This window comes from Heteronotia binoei, chromosome 2 (genome assembly GCF_032191835.1).
Source record: "Heteronotia binoei isolate CCM8104 ecotype False Entrance Well chromosome 2, APGP_CSIRO_Hbin_v1, whole genome shotgun sequence".
NCBI classification, from domain to species: Eukaryota; Metazoa; Chordata; class Lepidosauria; order Squamata; family Gekkonidae; genus Heteronotia; species Heteronotia binoei.
This window is the reverse complement of record NC_083224.1, coordinates 196,049,497-196,061,323: the sequence shown is the minus strand read 5'-3', so window position 1 is coordinate 196,061,323 and position 11,827 is coordinate 196,049,497. Positions and strand designations below refer to the sequence as shown.

General features: G+C 50.9%; 1 protein-coding gene across 1 annotated transcript in view; it reads right to left on the bottom strand.

Annotated features, from left to right (window-relative positions):
* PALM (paralemmin) overlaps window positions 1-11,464 on the bottom strand; it is a 53,309-nt gene extending 41,845 nt beyond the window's left edge. The window contains exon 1 of the mRNA XM_060233132.1: window positions 11,387-11,464. Coding sequence (XP_060089115.1) covers window positions 11,387-11,464 — 78 coding nt within the window. The remainder of the gene's footprint in view (window positions 1-11,386) is intronic.
* Between the last annotated feature and the right edge of the window lie 363 nt (window positions 11,465-11,827).

Below are 11,827 nucleotides of genomic sequence, written 5' to 3'. Positions count from 1 at the left end.
CTGGAGATCCCCCGCTTTTACAGCTGACCCTGGCGGAGATCAGCTCCCCGAGGAGAAAATGGCTGGTTTGGAGGGTGGAGTCTATGGCATTGTATCAGGCTGAGGCCCCTCCCCTCCCCAAACCCCGCCCTCTCTCAGATCCACCCCCAAAGTCTCCAGGAATTTTACAACACGGACCTGGCAACCCTAGTGCAGATTGGGGCAACCCTCTAGGGCAGGATGGCCGTACAAGCATACGGAAGGTCCACCTTCCCACCAGGGCTGGAAGAACTAGGGTTGCCAACTCCAGGTAGGAACTTTCCTGGTGGTTTGGGGGATAGGGGAGGGCAAGGACCTCAGCAGACAATAATGAGCCCTCTGTCTCCAAAGCTGCGGGTTTCTCGGGGGGGGGGCTGTTGTCTGGAGACGAGTTGTGATTCCAGGAGATCTCCAGGCACTGCCTGGAAACTGGCAACCCTAGGAGGCAAGGCTGGGTCCATTGGGAGCTGACTGGAGGGGAAGTCTCAAAGCTCCCAATCCTTTCTTGATGCAGCTCACATCCAGAGGTGGGCGACGAAGACGGTGAGGGGTCTGGAGACCAAGTCTTATGAAGAAAGGTTAAAGAAGCTGGGGATGTTTAGCCTGGAGAGGAGGCGGCTGAGAGGTGATAGGATCACCGTCTTCAGGCACTCAAAGGGCTGTCATATAGAGGATGGGGTGGAATTGTTTTCTGTTACCCTAGAGAGTAGGACCAGAACCAATGGGTTGAAATTAAATCAAAAGAGTTTCCGGCTCAACATTAGGAAGAACTTCCTGACCGTTAGAGCGGTTCCTAAGTGGAAGAGGCTTCCTCGGGAGGTGGTGGGCTCTCCTTCCTTGGAGGTTTCTAAACAGAGGCTAGAAGGCCATCTGACAGCAATGCAGATCCTGTGCATTTAGGGGGAGGTATTTGTGAGTTTCCTGCATTGTGCAGGGGGCTGGACTAATGACCCTGGAGGTTCCTTCCAACTCTAGGATTCTAATCAGAGCGATTCCTCAGCGGAACAGGAGGCGGTGGGCTCTCCTTCCTTGGAGGTTTTTCAACAGAGGCTAGAGGGCCATCTGACAGCAATGAGGATCCTGTGAATTTAGGGGGAGTTAGTTGTGAGTTTCCTGCAACTCCCAACTCTGTGATTCTATGATCCCGCTTGCGTTAGCACTCTCCCAAAATAGGGCTGGACCGCCCCACAGGGATGGATGGAGAAACAAACGGTAGGAAAACTCGCATCTCTTTTTCCCCTCTGAAATGAGCCAACTCCCAGTTTTGGAACAAGGGCTCGGGACCGGGGTGGCGTCTGGCCAGCAGACAGGTCATAAACAGGCAGCTGATAGCAATTCGAGAGAGGGCCAGGGGACACCAGGTACCTGGCAACAGATAGGGTTGCCAATCCCCAGGTGGGGGCAGGGGATCCTCCACTTTCAGTTCAACTCTCTGAAAGATCATGTGTGTGTATGTGTGTGTGTGTGTCTGCTTAAAGGTAGCTGTCTCAGATCCTTTGGCCCAGGTTTGCGGCAGGTGCTGGCAGTCAAGAAGACCACTCTGCATATGCTCAGAGGCACCCACTTTTTTCTTACTCCTCTGCACATAGTTGTGCAGAGCTTAGCCCTGACTCCAGAAGTGCTGCCAGGAGCAAAGATCTGTTGAGGTCTTCTGCTTCCTCTGGAACCCACTGGCAGCTCAGGTTCTGCAAAGTTCATCCTAATTAATTACGTACTTACAAAAACCGGGTTCGGGGAGGGAAATGTCTGCTGGGCACTCCATTATTTCCCATGGAGACTGATTCCCATAGGGTATAATGGAGAATTGATCCACAGGTATCTGGGGGGAGGCTATTTTTTGAGGTAGAGGCACCATTTTTTCAGCATGGCATCTGGTTCCACTCCTCCAAACACCCTCCAGGTTTCAAAAGGATTGGACGAAGGGATCCAATTCTATGAGCCCCAAAAGAAGGTGTCTCTATCCATTATTTCCAATAGAGAGAAGGCATTTAAAAGGTGTGCAGTCCCATTAAATGTGGTGGCCAGAACTCCCTTTCGAGTTCAATTATGCTTGTCATAACCTTGCTCCTGGCTCCACCCTCATTGTCTCCTGGCTCCACCCCCAAAGTCCCCAGATATTTCTTGAATTGGACCTGGCAACTCTACTGAAAGATCATATGTACGTGTGTGTGTGTCTGCTTAAAGGAAGCAACTTCTTCTTCAGCCCTACGCCACCTGCCTGAGTAGATATAAATTACCTGCCTACCATCTTCTTCTCAATTTGACCGAGAGAACACCAGTTTTCTGGGTTACACCTCTGAGGATGCCAGTCACAGTTGTTGGCGAGATGTCAGGTCTCGCAATGCCAAGACCACAGCCACATAACCCGGAAAATCTACAACAGCCAATGGACTCCGGCCACGAAAGCCTTCGACAACATCATTTGTTTAAAATCTCTCGGCATATAGAACAACTAAACTTCAGCTTTGCAAACCTGAGCTGTTATACGATTCTGGTCAGCACTGCGTGACTGGGAACCCAGTTCTGCCTGGAGAGAGTCCCTTCCCAATTCCAGCGGTATTACAAATCAATTAGGGATGCCAACCTCCAGGTGAGGCCTGGAGATCCCCTGGAATGACAGCTGATCTTCAGACTACAAAGACCAATTCCCCTGGAGAAAATGCCAGCTTTGGAGGGGGGACTCTACAGCACTGTACCCCACTGAGGTTCCTTGTCCTCCCCAGGTTCCATCCCTAAACGTCCTGGAGTTTCCCAGCCTGGATCCGGCAACCCAACCAGTGGCCAGGGGAGCGCGGACAGCCCTATTAGTAGTGCACACAGAATCATAGAGTTGGAAGGGACCTCTAGGATCATCTAGTCCAGCCGCCTGCGCAATGCAGGAAACTCACAAACACTTCCCCCTAAATTCACAGGATCTTCATTGCTGTCCGATGGCCATCTAGCCTCAGTTTAAAAACCTCCAAGGAAGTAGAGCCCACAACCTCCCAAGGAGGAAGCCTGTTCCACTGAGGAACCGCTCTAATGGTCAGGAAGTTCTTCCTAATGTTGAGCCGGAAAGTCTTTTGATTTAATTTCAACCCCTTGGTTCTGGTCCTGCCTTCTGGGGCCGCAGAAAACAATTCCACACCATCCTCTCTAGGACAGCCCTTCAAGTACCTGAAGATGGTGATCCTATCAGCCGCTTCCTCTCCAGGCTAAACATCCCCAGCTCCTTCAACCTTTCTTCCTAGGACTTGGTCTCCAGACCCTCCCCATCTTCGTCATGCTCAGAGCCATACAGCAGGTCTCTCTGTCTGTTTTCAAAACTCAGTAAAAGACAGGAGAGTTCCATGATTTCCAGGCCTCACTTTGGGCAGGAGCTCACAGAAACAGAGCTCCAAAACCCCGTGACGCAGAGTGGTAAAGCTGCAGTACTGCAGTCAGAGCCCTCTGCTCACGACCTGAGTTCGATCTCGGCGGAAGCTGGTTCAAGTCGCCGGCTCCAGGTTGACTCAGCCTTCCATCCTTCCGAGGTCGGTAAAAGGAGTCCCCAACTTGCTGGGGGGAAAGTGTAGCTCTTCCGGCTGGCCTATGACTAGCTGGTACAAGAAATCCAGGTGTTAGAGGTTGCTGTCCCTAATGTTTTAAATGGTTTAAATGTCTTATAATTTTAAATATTTTATAATTTTAAATATATTAATTAATTTTAACTGTTCTGTGTTTAAATGCTATTATGTGTAATTCTATGCTGTGAGCCGCCCTGAGCCACTTGTTGGGAAGGGCGGGATATAAATTAATAAATAATAATAATAATAATAGATGACCAGGGAAGGCAACGGCAAACCACCCCGTAAAAAGTCTGCCGTGAAAACGTTGTGAAAGCAACGTCACCCCAGAGTCGGAAACGACTGGTGCTTGCACAGGGGGACTACCTTTACCTTTACTAACGTTTCCCGCCCCCCCCCACAAAAAATAGGAAAATAACCCAAACCTATCAAGCAGACAGATGGAAATCTTCCTCATGACACTGGCCACAGAGGAGAAAGTAATTTTTAAAAGTATGACGGGAGTAAGGTTTTATTAGGACCATTATAATCAAAGAAGCATTTGAAGGTAGATGCAGAGTTGATATATGTTGGGTTGAGCTACCTCTCGAGTTCCAGGTGTTGGTGCTTACCTTTAAGGCCCTTTATGGCCAGCAGCCTGCATATCTTTGGGACCGCCTCTCCCCATATGAACACCCACCCACCCCGGGCTCTGAGGTCTGCTTCTCAACATCTCCTCATAGTCCCTGGTCTTAAGGACGCCCGTCTGGCTTCAATGAGGGACAGGGCCTTTTTGGTCCGGGCCCCTACCTAGTGGAATGAGCTCCCGCTGGAGATCCGGGCCCTGCGGGACTTATCCAGGTTTCGCAGGGCCTTTAAGACAGAGCTCTTCCACCAGACTTTAAATTAATCCAGCAGGCGTCCTTTGAAAGTCATTGCTTCCCCCAGCATTTCGCCAGTACGGTGTTATGCTATGCTGTTAGCCGTCAGCCGCATGTCCGTAAGGTTGTTTCTGTGCTGTTTTGTAACGTCTGTTTTTTATGGTATTGTTTTAACTCTGTTGTTTGATTATTGTGAGCCGCCCTGAGCCCGCTTGCGGGATAGGGCGGGGTATAAATTTAAAAATTAAATTAAATTAAAATATAATTTAGTACACGTTCTGGGGATTTCAGGGGTGTGTGGCATTTTCTATGAAATGACCCCTGATGATTTCTAGTCGCAACCATTGTGACTTTGCCCGGTGCTTTTTGCGGATGCCGTTGTGGTTTGCAAGGGGGTGAATCGCTGTCTGGACCTCTCAGATCCTTTGGCCCAGGTTTGTGGCAGGTGATGGCAGTCAAGAAGACCACTCTGCATATGGTCAGAGGCACCCGCTTTTTTCTTACTCCTCTGCACATAGTTGTGCAGAGCTTAGCCCTGACTCCAGAAGTGCTGCCAGAAGCAAAGATCTGTTGAGGTCTTCTGCTTCCTCTGGAACCCACTGGTTCTGCAAAGTTCATCCTAATTAATTACTAATTAACCGCAAAGGGCTGAGAGTTTGGAAGCGGATGTGCTTTGATCAAACTCAGTTTGATCAAACTCAGCTTGCTTTATCTAGCGGCACAATAAGCATGGGGGAAACGGGCTCTAGCTTTACTAACCCATAGGCCTGAGCTATCTCACAGCTCTGGTTTTGCAAAGCTCACCTTAACGTGGAAAGGAGCTGATGTCAGGAAGGCACTTGACTTCAACTGAGCCCTGGGTGGGGAGGGGGCGGTCTTTGTTTGGCAGCCAGGTCTCTTGGAAAGGAGTCAATCCCATCGTCCTGAGCAGGGGTCATTTCGTAGAAAAAAGGAGCCAGAGTGAAGCTCATTGGCACAACCCTTTTGCACAACTCTCTTTCCGCAGTTCCGCAGGGCCTATAAAACCTAGTTATTTAAACTTGCCTTTAGAGGCTGAAGGGAGGTAGCTATTACCCCACAGTACTGATAATCCCCCTGGACCACCATAAGTGAAGTAAGATCATTCAGAGCAATTAGAAAAGCCTATCTTTGTCTTAAATGATTGCAAACTGTATTGGTTGATTTTATTGTGCAATTAGAAACACACACCTTCGTCGTGAATGATTGTAAACTGTATTGGTTGATTTTATTGTGTTAAAGCTGCAGTACTGCAGTCCTAAGCTCTGCTCACGACCTGAGTTCGATCCCCGGCGGAAGCTGGGTTTTCAGGTAGCCGGCTCCAGGTTGACTCAGCCTTCCATCCTTCCGAGGTCAGTAAAAGGAGTCCCCAGCTTGCTGGGAGGAAAGTGTAGAGGACTGGGGAAGGCAATGGCAAAACACCATGTAAAAAAGTCTGCCGTGAAAAAGTTGTGAAAGCAACGTCACCCCAGAGTCGGAAACGACTGGTGCTTGCACAAGGGACCTTTCCTGTTTTTAATGTTTTATGTGGTTAATTTGCTGTTGTTAGCCACCCTGAGCCCGCCAGGGGAGGGCGGAATATAAATTTGATTTAAAAAATAAAATAAAATAAACTCATTTACACATGCCACCCACCCCTGACATCAGTGGAAGGTGTACTAGATCGTGAGATCAGCATCGACCTTAGAATGCTTCTTGAATTAGAATTGTCATAACAAGACTGCAGAGTGTTAAAGCTGCACTACTGCAGTCCTAAGCTGTGCTCACGACCTGAGTTCGATCCCCAGCGGAAGCTGGGTTTTCAGGTAGCCGGCTCGAGGCTGACTCAGCCTTCCATCTTTCCAAAGTCGGGAAAAGGAGTCCCCAGCTTGCTGGGGGGAAAGCGTAGATGACCGGGGAAGGCAATGGCAAACCACACCGTAAAAAGTCTGCCGTGAAAACGTTGTGAAAGCAACGTCACCCCAGAGTCAGAAACGACTGGTGCTTGCACGGGGGACCTTTCCTTTCCTTAGAGGCTGAAGGGAGATAGCTGTTACCCCACAGCACTGATAATCCCACTGAACCACCATAAGTGAAGTAAGATCCTTCAGAGCAATTAGAAACGCATATCTTGGTCTTAAATGATTGCAAACTGTATTGGTTGATTTTGATTGTGCAGTCTGTTTTTAATGTATTATATGGTTAATTTGCTGTTGTTAGCTGCCCGGAGCCCGCCAGGGGAAGGCGGGGTATAAATTTGATTTTAAAATAAATAAAATAAAATAAAATAAACTCATTTGCACATGCCACCCACCCCTGACATCAGCGGAAGGTGTACTAAATCAAATCAGATCAGATCAGCATCGACCTTAGAATGCTTTTGGAATTAGAATTGTCATAATAAGATCTTCCTCCCATCATACTTTTAAAATTATTTTCTCCTACACGGCCACAGTGGCATGATGAAGATTTGAATATATGAACATATGAAGCTGCCTTATACTGAATCAGACCCTTGGTCCATCAAAGTCAGTATTGTCTTCTCAGACTGGCAGCGGCTCTCCAGGGTCTCCAGCTGAGGTTTTCCACACCCATTTGCTTGGACCCTTTTTAGTTGGAGATGCTGGGGATTGAACCTGGGACCTTCTGCCTACCAAGCAGATGCTCTACCACTGAGCCACCGTCCCTCCCCCTAAAGAGAAACAATTTGAACATACGAAGCTGCCCTATACGGAATCAAACCCCCCTGGGTCCATCAAAGTCAGTATTGTCTTCTCAGACTGGCAGCAGCTCTCCAGGGTCTCAAGCTGAGGTTTTTCACACCTATTTGCCTGGACCCTTTTTTGGAGATGCCGGGGATTGAACCTGGGACCTTCTGCTTCCCAAGCAGATGCTCTACCACTGAGCCACCATCCCTCCCCAAACAGATTTCCTTCTGTTTGCTTGATACATCTTGGTTATTTTCCCATTTTTTTGTGCGGGGAAATATTAGAACAGGGGTTTCAAACTCATTTGTCATGAGGGCCGGATCTTACATAAATGACACCTTGTTGGGTTGGGCCATGTTGGGCCGGGCCATGTGTGTACCTATTTAAGATTAGGTAGCAGAGATATAAACTTTATAAAGGATGCAGACAAACACAATTAGTTTTGTTTTTGTTTTTTAAAAATTAAAACATGCTTAAAACATTAGCACTTGTTGGTCTTAAAGGTGCTGTCTTTGTATCTCTCCCATGGGATCCAGGGAATTGGGCAAAGGCAGCTCTGGCTCTTTGCTTGCTTCCCACAAGGGGAACAAGAGAGGGAGGAGCCTCAGCCAATGGAAGGAAGAGAGGCTTTGCTCATTAGCACTGCTGTGGGATTGAGAGAGCCTGGCAAAGCAAGCTCTCCCCCCCCCACTTCCTCCCCAAGGGAGGTGCCTCAGCCAATGAAGAAAATAGAGGCTTTGCTCTGTAGCTCCTGTGCGATTGAGCATGCCTGGCGAAGCAAGCTGTGATGCAGAAGGAAGCAAGAGAGAGGGAGAAGGAAGCAGACGACAGCCAGTTGCTCGGGGGCCTGATTCAGACCCCAGACTACATGTTTGACACCCTGCTCTAGACCCCTGAGCAGACCTGGGTGCAGCGTCTGTTTATAGGCTAGCAAAACCAGATGAGGCTCATCTTTGAAAGCCCTTGACAACAGGCAACGTAGGGGAACCAGCGAACACATGCAGGCCCGGCACTAGGGTTTTCTGTGCCCCAGGTCAAAATCTGCTCTTCTACCCCTCACATCACCGATGACATCATGTCATGCGCCCCCCCCCCCGACTTTGCCGAGATCTCCCGAGCCTTGGGAGGCCTCGGTGAAGTCTGGAAGGTACCGGGCATGGGAGACGGGGCCTAATTGGCCTAGTCCCATGTGCTGGCCCTGCACGCAAGCAGAGGGCTCGCAGCTTTGCCAGGGGAAGTCACCCTGTCGTCCTACCAGTCAAACAAAGTCAGCCGAGATTTGAACCCCAAACCAAAGTCCGGCCACAGTCTGTGACACCTCCACAGCTACTGAGCCGCTTCAGCAGATGTGAAAACTTCCTGAGCTTATGGCAGGTCAATTTTGGGCAGCATAAGAACATCAGAGAAGCCATGTTGAATCAGGCTAATGGCCCACGCAGTCCAACGCTCTGTCACACAGTGGCCAAAACCCAGGTGCCATCAAGAGGTCCATCAGTGGGGCCAGGACACTAGAAGCCCTCCCACTGTGCCCCCCCCAAGCACCAAGAATACAGAGCATCACTGCCCCAGACATAAGAACATAAGAGAAGCCATGTTGGACCAGGCCAATGGCCCATCCAGTCCAACACTCTGTGTCACATAAGAACATAAGAGAAGCCATGTTGGACCAGGCCAATGGCCCATCCAGTCCAACACTCTGTGTCACATAAGAACATAAGAGAAGCCATGTTGGACCAGGCCAGTGGCCCATCCAGTCCAACACTCTGTGTCACATAAGAACATCAGAGAAGCCATGTTGAATCAGGCCAATGGCCCACCCAGTCCAAAGCTCTGTCACACAGTAGCCAAAACCCAGGTGCCATCAGGAGGTCCATCAGTGGGGCCAGGACACTAGAAGCCCTCCCACTGTACCCCCCCCAAGCACCAAGAATACAGAGCATCACTTGCCCCAGACATAAGAACATAAGAGAAGCCATGTTGGATCAGGCCAATGGCCCATCCAGTCCAACACTCTGTCATACAGTGGCCAAAAAACCTCAAGTACCATCAGGAGGTCCATCAGTGGGGCCAGGACACTAGAAGCCCTCCCACTGTTGCCCTTCTCCCAAGCACCAAGAATGCAGAGCACCACTTGCCCCAGACAGAGAGTTCCAACAATATGCTGTGGCTAAGAGGCACTGATGGACCTCTGCCTTGTATGGTATCTAAAGGGCAACCACACACAAAATAAAGAGCGAGGGCTTTTTGAGAGTAGGAATGTGGTTCCGGCTGGCTTAGCATTGGAGGTTGTGGCCTAATATGCTAATGAGTTCCTGCTGTTTTTTTCCCTACAAAAAAAAGCCCTGTGAAGAATTATGGGTGAATGGAACGTGATAGCGAAACGTACGCCTGTGAACGTACACGAGTCTCTTCTCTCTTCTCTTTCTTCCTGAACTTTCATAAACATCCCCTTCAGCTCTTGTCTGCTGGGATATCGAGTGGCCAGCCACGCACCAAACCCACCCAGAGACGAGGCGAGAGACTCGAACCTACATCCAAGCCCGGCTGTGCCCCACGGCCACTGGGCCACACGCATCGATGCCAAAGCATTCTTGCATTTTCTAGAGCAAAGGCAATTAAAACCACCGACCCAACACAATCGAACCAGGGCAGCTGGGGGGTGGGGGGGTGGCGTGGTCACGAAACGTCCACAAACATTCAGCTGGCAGAAGAGGAAGGGTCAGGCAGGGAACGGCGGTACATACAATCACTGCAGCCGCTGGAAAGAAAAAATGCTGGCTGAAATTAAATCCTTCTCGCTGGCGTGCCCCAACAGTTCGGTCGGGGTGCCCTCCCGGGAAGGCTTTCTCTGGCGCCAGCAATTCCTAGCGGAGGTTGCTGGAGAAAACACCGTCCTTGTGCCCTCTTGGCAGCAGTGGGGTAGGGGGGAGGGCTGGCAACCAAGTACCCAGCCCGATGGTAGCATTCCACCCCTTTGCTTTTCTCTAAGGCAGGGGTGTCAAACATGCAGCCCCGGGGCCGAATCAGGCCCCCGGAGGGCTCCTATCAGGCCCCCGAGCAACTGGCTGTCGTCTGCTTCCTTCTGCATCACAGCTTGCTTTGCCAGGCTTGCTCAATCGCACAGGAGCTACAGAGCAAGACCTCTATTTTCTCCACTAGCTGAGGCTCCTCCCTTGGGGAGGAGGGGGGAAGGAATAGCTTGCTTTGCCAGGCTTGTTCAATCGACAGGAGCTGCAGAGCAAGACCACTGTTTTCTCCACTGGCTGAGGCTCCTCCCTTGGGGAGGAGGGGGGAAGGAATAGCTTGCTTTGCCAGGCTTGCTCAATCGCACAGGAGCTACAGAGCAAGAGCTCTATTTTCTCCACTGGCTGAGGCTCCTCCCTTGGGGAGGAAGGGGGGCAGGCAGAGATTGTTTTTCCAGGCTCTCTCAATCACACAGCAGAGCTACTGAGCCAAGCCTTTCTATTGGCCGAAGCTCCTCCCTTTCCTGGTCCCCTGGGGAAGGAAGGAAAGAGCCAGAGCTCCCTTTGCCCAGTTATCTGGATCGCACAGGAGAGATACAAGGAAAGCAGCTTTAAGACCAACGAGCGCTAACGTTTTAAGGATGCTTTAAGGCTTTAAAAAAATCTTTGTGTTTGTCCATGTCCTTCATAAAGTTTGTAACTCTGCTACCTAATCCTAAGTAGGTACACACATGGCCCGGCCAAACGCGACATGGCCCAGCCCGGCCCGACAAGGTCTCATTTATGTCAGATTTGGCCCTCATGACAAAGGGGTTTCACACTCCACACAAGGCTTCAACCCAGACTTTGTCGGCCTGTCCGCCCGGTTGGAACGGCTCTGCTGCAACACTGAAATGGCAGCGACCGTGAAGACCGACCTGGCAGAAATCTAGTCCCCCCCCCACCACCACCTATTTTGCACAGCAACGGAAAGGCAACGATGGGACATAAGCAGGGTCGGCCGTACCACTGGACAAGCTAGGCAATCGCCTAGGGCGCCGGCCTTTTGGGGGTGCAGAATCGGGCGCTTCCCCCCACGTGACTCGGGGACGTTTTCCGTGCAGGAGTGGGGGCAGAAGTTAGCCTTGTCTAGGGTGCCAGCCAGCTAGGGCCAGCCCCGGGGACGAAAACACAGTACAGCTACCTGGGAGATGCCCCCCACCTCTTCGGCGGGCCGCTCCTCCTCCTCCACTTCTCCTAGCTCCACTTCTCCTAGCTGCTCCTTGTTATCCTCCACTTATCCTAGCTCCACTTACCCTAGGAGGCTCTAAGTCTTGAATGGCCTCGGCCAGCCAATTTTGTTTTCGACGCAACAACCCCGACAACAACAACATCCCCCTCCTTTGGGGGGGGGCAAACGTTGCAAGTTAACGACAGCTCAGGGTCGGATGTAGGGGGAGGAGACAGAGGGGGGTGCTCGGGGTATGGAGTCCATTCTATTCTATGGGCCCATAAGGTAGAATGGGCCCACAAAGGGGCGCCATTTTTAAATGTTGCCCCCCCTCCCCCTCAAAAAAACAAGTCGATCCGGTCCTGCAACAGCTCCACCCAGGCCACCTCTGGAGGGGTCCCGGGGGAGGCGCCACGGTGCTGAAAGAGGACCCCCTGCCCCGTCGAGAAGCCCACGATCCCCCCCTCCCTCCCCACTGCCCCCTAGCGCAGAGCCAGGCGCCTCTGGGGCGGCGAGATCGAATCCC